At 50.0% G+C, this 14491-nt stretch overlaps 5 protein-coding genes across 5 annotated transcripts; 3 read left to right on the top strand and 2 right to left on the bottom strand.

Moving 5' to 3' along the window:
• Positions 1 to 1386: 1386 nt before the first annotated feature.
• Positions 1387 to 4703, bottom strand: CONPUDRAFT_15727 (uncharacterized protein; the record flags this gene model as incomplete). Its single annotated transcript, XM_007775097.1, has 9 exons — positions 1387 to 1441; positions 1506 to 2104; positions 2152 to 2475; positions 2537 to 2971; positions 3029 to 3134; positions 3186 to 3352; positions 3410 to 3659; positions 3718 to 3938; positions 3993 to 4703. Coding segments are annotated over 9 exons (2868 nt in total), but the record flags the coding sequence as incomplete, so codon positions are not given.
• A 1888-nt stretch (positions 4704 to 6591) lies between these two features.
• On the top strand, positions 6592 to 7347 carry CONPUDRAFT_158354 (uncharacterized protein; the record flags this gene model as incomplete). The annotated part of the gene is made up of 4 exons (XM_007775376.1): positions 6592 to 6614; positions 6775 to 6929; positions 6991 to 7200; positions 7256 to 7347. The coding sequence occupies 4 exons, from the start codon at positions 6592 to 6594 to the stop codon at positions 7345 to 7347; spliced, it is 480 nt and encodes a 159-aa protein (XP_007773566.1).
• Positions 7348 to 7723: 376 nt separating this feature from the next.
• Positions 7724 to 9417, top strand: CONPUDRAFT_168891 (uncharacterized protein; the record flags this gene model as incomplete). The annotated part of the gene is made up of 8 exons (XM_007775375.1): positions 7724 to 7968; positions 8018 to 8218; positions 8269 to 8395; positions 8444 to 8628; positions 8682 to 8814; positions 8874 to 9002; positions 9060 to 9214; positions 9270 to 9417. The coding sequence occupies exons 1-8, from the start codon at positions 7787 to 7789 to the stop codon at positions 9415 to 9417; spliced, it is 1260 nt and encodes a 419-aa protein (XP_007773565.1). The 5' UTR covers positions 7724 to 7786.
• Positions 9418 to 11128: 1711 nt separating this feature from the next.
• Positions 11129 to 13136, bottom strand: CONPUDRAFT_64714 (MFS general substrate transporter; the record flags this gene model as incomplete). Its single annotated transcript, XM_007775165.1, has 11 exons — positions 11129 to 11296; positions 11359 to 11762; positions 11815 to 11902; positions 11958 to 12124; positions 12178 to 12229; positions 12284 to 12346; positions 12397 to 12480; positions 12530 to 12628; positions 12684 to 12708; positions 12763 to 12785; positions 12846 to 13136. 11 exons carry the CDS (start codon positions 13134 to 13136, stop codon positions 11129 to 11131), a joined length of 1464 nt encoding a protein of 487 aa, XP_007773355.1.
• Positions 13137 to 13294: 158 nt separating this feature from the next.
• Positions 13295 to 14349, top strand: CONPUDRAFT_84939 (uncharacterized protein). Its single transcript, XM_007775374.1, has one exon. It carries the CDS (start codon positions 13728 to 13730, stop codon positions 14058 to 14060), a length of 333 nt encoding a protein of 110 aa, XP_007773564.1. The 5' UTR covers positions 13295 to 13727; the 3' UTR covers positions 14061 to 14349.
• The last annotated feature ends 142 nt before the right edge of the window (positions 14350 to 14491 follow it).

The following is a 14491-nucleotide window of genomic DNA, read 5'->3' as shown; positions in this document are numbered from 1 at the left end:
TGTATCTCTTCGTGATAATGAAGGATAGCAAGGCTGAAAAATGTATCAACCTCGAGTTATATAATATTGTATACGTGCGGGTACGTACTTGACTCAAAAACTAACAGAGCAACATAGTCAACTCCCCCCGCTGTCGATGACTTAAAACTGCATGGTGCATTGCCGCGGTCTTAAGACAATCAGCTGCGGATTGGAAGCGGTTTTGCAAAATAGATACTCACTACTTGATGCATTAAATTCAACCGGAGCAAAACTCAATACGCATGCTACGGCCGACAACGCCTGCAGAAATATCAACAAATAGCGCCTTCATTGACACCTGTTTTCTATCTGACCATCGCTAGAATTGTAAGGCTGATCAGCACGAACTTGCGGCAATCCCAGAGGACGTATACACGGATGAGCAACAAGCCTGTGAATATGAATGGTTAGCCCATTGAATGATTAGAATAAATCCAGCGTGTGCTGACACTCGGCTGAGATTATGCTGATAAAATGAATAACTAAAAGTAGCAAACGGAGTACTTTAGCGGAGATTGTTGCGTGAAAGGGCTTTAAGCTTACTGCTATCTGCTCCATCAGTGCGTGAACACAGCTTCTGTTTAGCAGGTCGGCATTAGGATACGCTCGCTGAATTCGTCTCTTACCTTGTCATTACGTATGAATGCCGCTTGAAGGATGGATAGTGAGACTGTTCACTGATAGATGGGGGTGCCAAATCAACATACACATTAATGTGAGCGAGATGGCGACAAAAGGTGTATATCTTGCGGTGGTGAAAATGATCCGAGTTATTGAGACTCGTTTCTTGTTGGATACCAACAATATCTGTGGCCCTCTCAGTTCAAGCTGTCTGCCTGTCTTGGCGGAGCCTTGCCTCTTTATTCATGGTTAAGGCATAGTCATAGACATCAGCAAAATCCCGCGAACGTTACCACGCATTGTGACGTATTGTCAACTTCGCAGAAAAAACGGAAATGTCGCAACGGCGTCGCAACGCATGGTAACAAACAAAACCCGTTAGCCTCAAGTGGCAATCCAAGCCATGTATTGTGGGGATTACAATACAGAAACCACGCCGGAAATTCAATATAACGGCTGTACAGCCTTATGACAAGCTATAAGATACAATGTTCGTCCGCCATAGGGCCACTGCCCTCCTGGATGGTAATATGATTCACTAATAATATACAATGTTCAATAAGATGACAAAAACTCTGGGAACAGCTCTTCGTCGTCTTCTTCCTCTGATCGGTCCGTTTTATCTATGGCATCCTCGATCTCACGTCGCGAACGACTAGGTACAGTTGAGTCGAGGACTTCCGACCTATAGGCAGCTGCCATCGATTCGGAGTCTCGCGCCTCATGTGGAAAGTCACCCGGGTTTAGATGTCCGACACCAAAGCCAAGGTATCGCATCATCATGTCCCGATCAACGAAACTGGGATTTATAAGCGAGCAATGAGCCCAATGAGGACACAGAGAAGCGCAAGGAAATGCCATACCGATTGACATAGTAGTTTATCCAGTCTCCTTTGCTCTCCGAATCCCTCATCTTGCTAGGCCTTAACAACGAGGTTGTGTACCCAAGAGAAAAGGCAGGGATAAGATGACAACCTCGGACCACCTGCGAAGGATCTAGGAAGCCAAACGCTCCAGATGGATCGCCTTCTGGGACATATCCCACTCTATCAAGCCTCTGCGTACGCGGTCCACCCGTCCATTCAGGATCAGCACCTAGCCAGCGAACGAATAAGAACTCCATCCGTGTAGGCGTGATTTCATCACGGAAAAGGACATTAGCATGATAGATTCCCAGTACCCGCGCATACCAGAAGGGGTTTGCACGAGAGCCATCATCCGGAGCATCTTCATATGCTTTGACAAGCACAAATTGCCGGGGACCGTTAACATTGATTGTGTCTGAATCTCTGCGAACATCGTAAGTTGTGTAGTTGAACGATGCTGTTGCGTGAGAGTAGATTGTGTCACGGCGCAAGTATACGTTTCTGAGCGCCGTATCATCGTAGTCCGGCTCGTCGCTGACTAAGACCTCGTCTTGGTATCGTGCAAGCAAGTGACCCTTCAGCCTGCGCTCGAAATTCTGAAGAACAATGAGTTGTCTTGAAGAAGGAGGCACAAACAACGTACCTCGAATGCAGGATCACTCTGTATATCAGGTTGACGTAGCCATGATGAAAGGTGTAGATATGTAGACTGATCCTTGGCAATGCGGTGGTGATCAGCAAGTTCTTCTGCAGAAACTTGGCTGGTGTTATCAGAAGAATCATTATCCAACCGTTTTTCGCCAGCAACATCCGAGCTTGATTCTTGACCTGAGAGCACATCTTGAAGCTCGTCATTCATGCGTTCGTGAATCGTCTCCATGACATCGACATCGACAAGCTGATCTATGAAGTTCCGGCAGTTACCACGAGTATATCGTCTCTTGATGATTCGGTGCTCTAACTCTCCCTGTGATGAATCAATAGCAAGTGACTTAGTGGACGTTTGATAATTTGGAGTCAAGACTTACACGTTCCGAACTCTGAGAGTCAGTAGTTCCATAGAGCCTAATCATACGTACATAGTCTCCTAGGGAGTGCAGCTTGAAGGTGTCAAGATTGAAGTGTTTGGGCTTTTTACCACCAGTAATGGTAGACGTTGCCGCAGATCGGAATTGATGAGTGCGTGATGATGTGGTTGACTGGGCGGCTCGGTGGGCATTGGCTCGCTTGCGAGCCTCATATTCACGGTCTGTCTCAACAGTGCAGTATTTGGGACAGATACTGTCCGCAAAAAATCGAAGCTGCTTTGCGAACACCACCGTGGCGTCATCTAAGACGCGGAGAGTTGTATCAGTATGGAGGCGAAGTTTAGCCAAAGCATGCCAATATGCAGCTAAGAACAAGAGTTTTTGTATGTTGCTGTCATCGTCGCCAAACAGGTTCTCAAAGCATGGGATACAGCACTGGAGGGTCTCAATAAGCACGATCTGTACATGGCTCGGAGATTCACTGGTACGCACCTGGAGAATGTCCTCAAAATCGCGCGCCGCAAGTTTTTTAAGCTCAGAGACATTATTTGGAAACCTGCGAATGGCGTGACAACCAAAAGGACTGATCTGGCGAAATCTACAATGCGTTGAACCCTCAATTATACAGCTGTTAAGATCTAAGACAAACCTATTGTTGAATTCATGCACTTTCTGACCGCCCATCGAGTAGAGCATCCGAACAAGGTGGCTAAGGAGCGACTTCCATACACCGAGCTCAAACTCATGCAAAAGATCAACTGTAAGCATTTGAAAGACACTGAAGTCAAACTCTTGGAGTGCATGCGAGAACGCATTCTGTTTCATTGATATTAGAGCAAGGGAAAGATAAAACTTGTGGTATACACTGCTCACCTGAGTCGGTACATAGGACTCCGCCTTTAGAACATCATCAACTGCCGTGCTGTTGACAACATATCCATTGCGGTATATCATCCTCCGCGCTCGGCTGACCTTATCACGAAATGATTGGTTATCAGGGCGGGTAAGCACGGTGCGAGTTCTACTATCTGTGTGTGTACCAAGGTTCCGGAATTTCCCTTTTGGCATTGTGCACCGGGGACAAGGGCACAGGCCCATATCACGTATCGTAGCCAGGAGAACCCTTACAAAGGTATAAGCAATAAATACACGTTCACAAATAAATCGGTATCAGTACTTACTTTTCGGGGTAGTCTGCAGAGTAAGTAAAAATGCGAGGGTAAAAACGGCGGATGATACCATCTTTGCACTTGACCAGCACACCGTGCTTGTATGCCATGAGGAATTCGTCATCGAGAAGAAGCCTCCAGACGCCATGAACAAGCTCACGCTTGCAATGGGCTAGTAGGGCTGGATTAGGGTTTTCAACCCCGCATTTCCGAAGTTCTGGGATTATGGACGTCTGGACAATGGATGTTAGTTCTGCAGTAGGAAGATGAATGAACATAAGGTGCACCGCAGGTGGAATAAATCCTATATGATGAGTGGTGCCGCTCGAAGGTTTACAGCGAGTATACTTCGACATATTACCGCACTGCGCGTAGATTGGCCATGCACTTGCTTGACCAAACTGAGCGAGGTGAGTCGAGTCCGACCAGAACATGTAGCCCCAGACAGCACGCGGATGTTCATCCTCTGGAGGAGTTGCCAACATCTCTCTTTCAGCTTGGAGGAATGCGTCGGAGGTATATAGTTCCCCATATACACGTTCATCAGGGTGATCAGGATAAGGTGGACGCCAGGTTTCTTCGTAGCCATGCCAGTGGCACTCAGTCGCTAGTGAATGCTCAGCAGCACTTTCCTGAAGAACTTGAACAAGGGAACGCGTGCGGACATCATTGATGACACAGTTGTTTTCTGCATGGCTTCTGGTATGGCTTGGCTGCCCAAACCGAAGAAAACTGGGCTTGTTTGTGGATTTAGCACTTGACGGAACCTCGATAGCAACACCTGAGCGCCGCCACCCATTGGAGCCCCAAGGAGACTGAACATCTGCAGAAACCTCTCGCTCAATAGCTGGAAAGTTGACTCCTTGAATATCAGCAATATCGAATAGAGGGTCTCCGAGCACCGAGGTCATGTCATCACGAGCAGCATTGGACTTGTTCAAGCCAGACTTCCAGAACCTGTTATATAGGAAGGAGCTGATGTTTGGGTACGGATAGATGATGTCTGAGACTGCGCGCTTCTTGTGCGCTGATGGTGGTGGGTCCCTGTCGGAGGTGAGCTCCCTCCATGACGCCTCTGCATCTGGTACAACCGAGGGACGCTTATTATATCTGCGAGAGAGTCTAAATATATTGAAAGCAGTAGAGACTGCTTCACGAATTGACCAGAATACAGGTCTACTAGACGGAGCTGGTGAAGAGGAAGGCGAGGTTTCAGGCAGGTCCAGGGGCTCAGGTCCCTCCGGAAGTACGTCTGACACTGCATTTCCGGCTTCAACGTCACGCAATTTGCGGCTCAGCTTACGGATACGCCGAGTACGATGAGGGGAGGATGTGCCGGGATTCATTATTGCTGGATGCTGTAAGGGACGAGAACACCTCAGTGTTATCCACGTGCAGCAGCAAATGGACATACGACATCAATAGACATTGAGTCATCTCTTGGACCCTCAACACTCCGATGCTGCACGGAATCATCATACTGGGAACAACGGAGCTTAGGATATAATGATGTGGGCATGGCATTGGACCATACCTCCGCAGCTGGACTCCCACTATCCTGGGCCCCTCCCGCCTCGGATTGCTCAATAGTCGCAGCATGACTACGAGAAGGAACACGATGTTGTAGCTTCTATCTCACAGGATAAGGCGAGTGATAACCAGTAACTAGTAAACATTGAGAAACGCACCTTTTTGACCTCATCATCGCTATCATCATTATCCCTGCTGCGTGATCGCTTTCTTTTTGAGTGTCTGAGGATTGTCCCAAGCTTCCTAACGTTACAAGACATGTTCGCAGTACCCCAACTTTGCCGTGTGTGGTCCCGCTTTTCGGAGCATGTCTTCAGGTGTTTTGTGAGTTCATTCTGTCGAGAAAATGTGCGCCCGCAACCTGGAGCACTACAGCAAAAGTGAGATCTGTTGCTGGACATGTAGTACAAGCACGTAGACCAAAGAGGAGTGATATTGCCCAGGGAGGCGTCGAGTTGCTCAGAGTTACTCGGAAGGTGATGACCTGGTTCAAAACAAATTGTGCGTCGCAGTTGTCCAAGTCATTCGGCTACATGTCTATTGCGTCACTCCTTTTAGCCGAGGAAGAGCTCGGTCCGATTCAATCCACCGTGCACGTCACTCGGCTAATTTCCGCATCTGAGCATCTGAGATGCGGAAATTAGCCGAGCGACGGTGACGAAACATTCCTCCTCTCATTGACTTAATCCTTCTTGCCCTCGTCACCTCCTTGCCCTTTGCACATTCTCTAAACCTTCTCGCACGCTCTCTGCTTGTCCTTGCGCGCGCGCTCTGCCCGCCCTCAGCGCCCTCACACGCACTCGCTATCAATCGAGTGTGCATGAGCACAGCATCTTGTGTGCGCTGCGCCTGACTCGCAGGCGCACTCGGATGTGGACGCGTTGGCGACGTGCTACTTGCTCCGTTGGATCGAGCATCCGGTGGCCAGGAGTAGAGGGACGACAAGAGGCTGCTTTCGTTTTAGACCCTGTAGCGGATCCTTCAAGTTGTACGTACCGCTGCATCCGGGTTCCGTTTAATTACGCGTTGATATGTGCTTACCCGTTTGCCAGTCGTGTACACTAGGCGGATTGGGTCTTCTGTAAGTCCTGATATCACTTCTTCCCTCAGTGTCCTCTTCCTTCCACGTCTGCTCTGTATGGCCGCTCACACCACCTCCAATATACAGGTAGGCACGCCAACCGCATGCCAACCTCCCCTTCTATTTATCACGCCTCTGCGAGCACATGGTGGTGCTCAAGCCCCTACATGTCCTCCTCCCTCACTGCTGCTCCCTTTATCATCATGTAACTTGATCCTTGGTCTCGCTTTCATTATCCCCTCGTCATCTCCCCACCTCCCCGTCTCGCTCTCGCTATGTTGTTGCTCGCCAACAAGCGGTATGGTGCAGTGCATCACTGGTCCTGCAGCAAACGCATCGCCTTCAGTGAAGTCGTCCGAGGCAGATCCGCCTTCCGTGCCATGGAGAACCTCCCCACCTCGGCCAGCGATGTGCCCACGTTCCTAATCACAACTACCGACTGCGATCCCTTCCGCCAGCGTGGGAGCCGAAGACCTATATGAGGGCTACCCGGGCGACGATCGCGACGTGCAGGATCCTCAGGTCGCACTCAAGGTCACACAGGATGTGCGGGAGGTTGAGATCAAGCTGTTCAAGGAGGGAAATGCAGAGGAGGCTCTCCAGAAGTACCTCCGTATGGACATCTACTTTGCCGGTCCATAACCCTCACTGACACGGACATTCTTGCACAACAGAATCGGTGCACTATCTTGATGTGCTCTCGGTCACGCCGGACGGCTTGGGGCCTGAGCTCAAGGCATCGTTCAACACGCTCCTGACACCGCTCCTGCTCAACTCGGCTCTGGCTGCCCTGCACGCCCAACTACCGTCAGCCTCAAATGCCCATGTTGCCGTTGACAGCACGACGCATGCACTGAAAATTCAGTTGAGCAACGCTGACAAAGGTAGGCTTGACCATTGTATACATATTTCATCCAACATTTATTGTCATCGCCACAGCCAAAGCACTCTACCGCCGCGGCCTCGCACACTCGTCGCTCGAGGAGGATGAGACGGCAAGGGATGAGTCGCGAGGTTTCAGAAGGAGCTAGCAAACTGGTGATGTATTTTGCGAGAATGATTATGTCAATGTTCCTACCCAGCACCGCCCGTGTCGCCGCGCCAACAATTCAATATGACGTAGAATGACGTCGATGCACCACAGTTCGAGCTCTGGACGCCGCCGCACCGAGCTCGCTTAAAGTTTAATCAGCTCAGCTCAGCTCTTGAAACAAGCCTGAGCGGTTCCGAAGCGCATCAACGTCCTGACAAACCTCCGAAGATCACATTCTCGTTGCCAGTCACAGCTCCAGATCCACCGTTTGCAATGTCAGTTTGTATTCAATCCCAGTGTGTTCACACAGCGCCCGTGAACCGACTCCACTAATTTCTCGAAAACATTTCTGAATATTGATCAGTCAGAAGGATAAAAACGGCGGGGACACACTTCTTGATGGTCGCTGAGTTTCCCGCTTCCTCTATCCTTCACTCATGTTCTGTGTCACGAATAGGGAGCCGAGGGCAACCGCCAGTGGGGGCAAGCGTGGCAAAAAGTCTCGACGCGCCCCTGTTCGACGTATCGACTCTTCTCCAGAAGAGCCAGATTCTCAAGATAGGCGTAGACACAGGCGTCGTTCTTGCTCACACGAAGACGAAGGTAGAGAACACAGGCGGTGAGCATGTTTCCCGAGTCTGAGTCTCGTCTAATCCTAGCCTTTTCAGAGCTCGAGTGCGAGAGTCTAGTGACAACGAGGACAAAGAGACTGAGGAACGTAATACGGACATCTACACCACTGAGTTCTGGAGCTCTAAGGGCCGTTGCCTTGGACGAGTAGCGGTTATGTATGACTCCTTTCGAGACATCATCGAGGAGGGCTTAACACGGGATCCCGATGTGGATATTAGTGAGGAGTGCACCGATGGGTCAGTACTCCATCCAATCCTCATTCTACGGTGCCGCTGATGATTAATAGACAAAACCGACGATACGCAACATTCAAGCTTCTGCTCCAGGTAGCGCCTGCTCTCTCTACCTATCTTACCACCGCAGGGGAACGAGGTTCTTTGGGCCCTGATCTACTTCAAGATCTCAGCGCGACAGTATGTTCTCAGATAATTCTACTCACTATGTCACTCACACATACTTAGCTAAATGATGCACGTTCTAGTGCACGCCGAGAAGACGCTCACAGCACAAAGGAATGCTTCAGCAAGTGGCCGTCCATTCATTGGGACGCGGAGGCCTGTCCTAGGGGCCGCCAACACCTTGGTTTCAACAACCAGGTGACTGGTCAGCTGCTAGCTTCCCCGGATGATGATTGGAGTGACGAAAGGTACAGTACCGTGTTCCCTACTACGTTTACTTCTTCATACACTAAACTCTCAGTGTTCGTGATGAGTATCGTACAGGCGAGAGGATCCTTGGCTCCGATGAATTCCCTGCGTTCTTATGGCCAGAGGGGGGGTATGATCCGGATGATATGTCTGTGAACATGTTTCGTGGTGATGTGCTTCTGTCGGTCAGTCTTTCACTCTATCATGTATGTCTATGGTTACTGATTTGATGCTTGGTGTTAAGGTATACACGCACATCTTCATTAGCCGCAAGCTAGCTAAAGGCGAAGGGAGGTCTGCAAAAAAAGGTATCTTGTGCCTCCATGACGTCTCCTTCGTCACGTTTCCATCTATCTGTTATGCAGCTACAGTGGTGAGTCGTTCATGATTTAATTCTTGTTCACGGAGGACAATATACTGACATTACTAGTTGCATTATGTGCTATCAGACATAGCGTACTTTAGCGCCGGCAATGAGAGTGACCCGAGAGATTTTCCTCATCAGGATTTCTACGAGAGGCTTTTGGGTGCCGGCGAGGATATCCTGGCCACGGAAATGGAGTCTCTACTACAATGGTGGAATCAGTGAGTGTCCTCTCTTGTGTTGATCCTCATGTCGACATTATACTAATAGACGTAGAAAACTGTTCCCGTCACGCTCGTCAGCTGCCAGACCAGCCAAGGCACGCAGCATGGCTGCCAGGCTAAAGGATCAAGCAAGGCTTAAGAGGCGGCGACAGCAGGAGGAGGCACGGAAGCGTGCCAGCGAGCAGCACAATGACGACTAGACAGCATAGATTACTACAATTCTGGTGGTCTGTTCTTCTACTATATGCCATGAATCTTAGAATGTTTTGTTCGACGCTTTGTAGTGTTATTGTGGGGGGATACTAGTGAGCGGGGACTGCAAGCTTTATTGTGAGCTGTAGTGGGCCACTGTATTCTAAACGCATCACATAGTACTGCTCATGCAGCAACTATGACGACACGACAACACAACTTCACTGTTGTGTGGTTTCTCCAATACATTAACGACTACACTATCATACTGTAGTAGCACCAAGGTAACACATATGACACAATATGCTGATACTGTGACCACATCAAGATAAAGCTATGATACCACTGTTGTATAACCTAACCAATGCATATGCAAATACGCTGTTAGGTAACGGCAAAGCGCTTGAAATAATGTTGTCCACCCATAATTGCACGATGATATGGCTACGACTTCGTTGTTTCATCGCCTATCCAACACCAGCGCTATGACAAGATACTGCCCTAATACCGTTGAGATACACCTTTTGTGACGACATTAATTAGGCTCAGTCACGTCTCGGGCTCAGCAATATCATGCTCATATTATGTTCATGTAATCCCATTGCGAGTACATGCGCAACTTTCGAGTGAGCGCGACAACCCGTCGTGATGGATTATGTACATGGCAACGCGTTGTGAGCATGCTCATCCTGTTACCGCGCGCCGCCATGTTGTAGCAACTTGTAAAAGATTTTGCTGATGCGACCTTATAGCACTGAGCACGAGAAGCAGGTCGAATGAAAATCAAGCTCACAAACAGTGATGCGGCGGCGACTTCAGCTCAACGTCAGGAAATGAGTCACAGCCTTGATTTACTACATACCGTTGAAATACTGAAGACCCATATTAGTGCGAGTACCATGGATCATTGAGAAACTAGAAGACGCACCTGAGATGTCTGGAGCCCATATGTGTCTGGCATCTTGCCGTATAGGGGGAAGTAATAAAGGGGCACGCCAGAAAGTTACCATCATCTGTTATGTATGTGGTCAGGCAGCAGGCTCTGCCTCAGCCATGATCATGACCAGTGCAATGGATCAGACAACCGTCACTATAAGGTGAATTGTAGGTATTAGTCCTCGTCATTATGTATAACGAGAGCAGGGTTTGATCACAGACCGTACGCGCTCCAGCACATCGTCATCGTGTTGTATCCAAGGAGATGCGATTGGGTAGTGTCACTCAGGCTGTTAACATAGGGACTCGCAGCACTGGTGATGCTTACGGGTGGCGCTAAATCGCCGTCGATTGGTGTACCCCTTGCGGGAGGGCAAGCGGAGTCCAAAAGGTATGTGAAAACGTGTCCAGCTTGTTTCAGGACTTTGTATTACCAACGCTAGCGCTAATGATAAACAATGGTAATAAGGAGATGCAAGAGAGTAAATATATCGACGGCTACTGTTATGAGGAGCATCGAATATTACACGGTACAAGGACGGATGGTGAAGGCGAGTGACCAGCACTGCGCCTCCGAAGGTAAAAGCTATTTGCTATAGACGAGTATGCAGGTGTATGTATGTACGGGCAAGATTGAAAGATGAGGAGCTACGGTGATTAGGGAGAAGAAGCACTGTCCGACGGAACCCGCTGAAAGAGAACTGCAGTGCGGAGGGAAAGAGATATGGATAACGAAGCCGAGTCCATGAAGCAGATGATCTTATAGGGTTCATGGTTATAAAATTAGTATTTCCCTGACCATTGACCGAGGCCGATGCGACGAGAAAGACCGAGGAGGAGGCAGCCCGCGAGCACCATAGCGCCAGCGTAGTATCCGACGTCCTCGAAGCTGTTGTTGCTGCTGGACAGAATGGCACCGCCGATGGGCAGCGAGAATGCGATGCCGAATGCCTTCATACAGAGCGTTAGACACACCACACATCAAACAAGACAATTCGGACAATGTTACTCACGCTACACGAGATTGCCATACCGATCCGCCCGCCCATGGTCTCAGGCGGACCCATCCGCGCAGGCGCACCGGGAAGCATGCTCACGAGCGCGCCTGTCGCACAGCCATAGATCAGCGCGACGATGACAGACCCGGCGATGCTGTGCGTTGCGAAGGGCCACGCGAAGCACATGACACCGCCGACGACGGTGAACGGGATGAGCACGTTGAGCGTGCCGAACTTGTCCGCGAGGACACCGGAAGACAGACGGCCGACAAGCGACGCGCCGTTGGCGAGAGGGATGAGGTAGAAAGCAAGGGTGTCAGAAAGACCACCGTTTCCACCTTCGGAGGGGGGTGAAGCAGCCAAGGTCATGTAGGTGAGTGGGACATAGAGACCCAGGAAAGTAACGTTGTAGCCAATAACTGGGGGTAAGATATAAGGGCGTTTCTGTGCTCGGATAGACATGAAACATACCGCAAGTAGCAAAGTCGAGTCTCTTGAAAGCTGAGAAGGTGAGCAGGCTTTTCTTGACTTTCGAGGGAGGAAGCCGAGTGCGAACCAACTAAGTGTGAGGGGCCATTAGTTTGAGTAATCTATGAAGAGATGCTTGTACATACCAGGTTTGCGGCAATGACCGTCGTGGACAAGATGAAGGCCATGATTCGCATTGTCCATGAGTAGCCGACTTTTGGGAGCAGCGTGTTCGTGATGATAGGAAGGATCGTGCCGCCGATAGAAGATCCCATAGCAAGGATTCCCAAGGCCAAAGCGCGCTTCTTCCTGACTAAAATGCCATTAGTTCATGACGTCAGAGGCACATCGATCATAGTTGCTTACACCAATGCGAAACGACCGGCGGTGCGCCACCGAACAGCATGCCTGCAAATAGCTGCGTGAATTATTCGTGAGTGATCGCTCGCAAAAGAAGGGAGGGTGGACTCACTCCTGTTGCCACGCCCTGGCCCAAGATCACCTCCCAGAATGTTTTACACTCTGCGGTCAAGAACTACAGATCTCATGAGCTTCGTTAACAGGAACATAGATAGCGCCAATTACCAAAGAGATGATGTATCCTATACTGGAGATGGCGAGAGGTAGTCTATAATGACCACGGTCTATCATACCGCCAACTAGGGCAGACTACGTTCCGTCAGGAACATGCTTCTACCTGAATCTTCTCAAGACTTACCGGCAACAAGACCATGCCATACTGAACAGAACCTATCCATGCAATGGTATCCGGACTGAGGTCCGTAAACATCTTTGTCTGATAGTACGTTTGGAAAACCTAGTGCAGAACAGTAAGCTTTGATGGTCCATGCGTGATGCGAGCGCAAACATACCCCGAAGGCGTTAATCCAGCCGAACCTTGATTACACCTCAGCATCAGAATCCACCGCAATGCCGATAAATCATACGTACGTGGAGAACGAAAGCAACGAGGCCTACATTGATAACAACAGTCAGCCTCTCCCAACTAATCGAAAGCTGTGCATGCCACTCACCCCGACCGCGACCGAGTAGGCGCGAAGACCACCATCAGGGAAATCAGGGACCGGCGGCTGCGCGGCGGCCACCACGAGCTTCTCGGGGTCGATCTTCTCCTCATAGTACTCAGGGGCCTTCTCGTCCTCGTACTGGCCGAAGTCGACCTTGCGGTCGAGCTGGATGGTGCGGCGGAACTGCTTGTTGGTGTTGTAGGGGAGCGACTCGATGTAGAGGGTGACCGGGTCCCAGTCCGGCTCTTCTTCTTCTACGTCGAGGGCTACGTCCTGGAATGTGTCTTGCGACTCCATGTTGTAGTTGTATCCGAGGGTGGGCAAGTGCGTAGCCATTGCGATACGATATACGAGAGGTTTGAGTTGAGAGAGGTGCTGATGTTGTGTACTAGCTGCACGAGGCTAGGTTGGATGTGCAAAACTCGAGCGAGACGAGAGCGGTTAAGAAGGTGTGTGGAAAAGGTTTGTTGAAAAGGTTTGTCGAGACGAAGAAAAGAAGAGAGTAGATTAGAAAAGGAGAGAACTAAAAAAGCGGGCAACGAATTGTTGAAAGGGCCCTAGGGTAAAAGAAAAGAAAAGGGGGAATGGAAACCGAAGAGGGGGTATGTGGGAGATCAAACAGGAGAGCAGCGTGATTAATATGAAGCAACGCTGCTGTGCATTGAGCTCTCATTAGTACACCCTATCCTCCGACGTCGGGTATGCCAGACGGATACAAGATGACCAGAACCAGTCGGAAGGTGACGCGCGTTATCCGGATACGAGCGATGGAGAGCGAGTTGCTAAGCAAAGGTATACAGGAATAGCCTCGAGAGGACAAGATTCGCTCATCTCGGGGCGTCCGCCTCGCTCGGGTCCAGGGAAAGACGAGACATGGTCACAAACTGAATGAATGTGGTAACTGAAAAGGCCTCCTTCTCGACATTAGCGGACCCGGAGGGTTCTCGAGGTCCGTACATGCATAGACATTCCCCGAGAGCCGCAAACCGCGAGGAGATTTTGGAAAATGGATGGATTGAAAGTAGCAGAAGGATTACCGGGCGGCTAACTCGGGCGACGCGGACGCAAGAGCACATCACGTCGCTGACGTTGAGGCACCCGGAGCAGCCAATGAGAGAAGTCCACTCGGGCAAATTGATTAACAGACGGGCGTCTAGGCGCCGATATAGGCAAGGAGAGGCAATGGATTCACCAATCGCAGAGCCACAATGTCCATTCTAAGCAGCGACCTCTTCATAACGACGAGTACAGTGAGCAAAACCTAGTCAGAGGACGCGTAAACATTCAACCGGCGGCCTATAACACAGGATAAGATCAGTGATCCGAGATCATCGTGACCTACTACTGAGCCAGCATTACGCTGGGAAGAACGGGTTCAACCTATGTTGCTTACTTGAAGTAGAAAGCTGCGGAAGATAGAGCTGGCAAGCAGAAGCCGATGGATCTTACTTTGAAGGTAGCAGAGAGCAAAGGGCCGTGGGCAGAGTTTCCAACGCATCGAGGTGAGCGCAAGGGTGGCGCAAATAGGCCTGAGTCGATCGGATCAAGGATGGAGCGCCTGCGATGCCCGAAGTAGTGAGGTGGGGTTCCAGGAGGAGTGCATGAAAGCCATGGAGTAAAAGGCAGGACAGGAGACTACTAGAAACGAGATG

Source organism: Coniophora puteana, assembly GCF_000271625.1.
Source record: "Coniophora puteana RWD-64-598 SS2 unplaced genomic scaffold CONPUscaffold_14, whole genome shotgun sequence".
In the NCBI taxonomy this organism is placed as follows: domain Eukaryota; kingdom Fungi; phylum Basidiomycota; class Agaricomycetes; order Boletales; family Coniophoraceae; genus Coniophora; species Coniophora puteana.
This window is presented reverse-complemented; position numbering and strand designations above follow the sequence as displayed.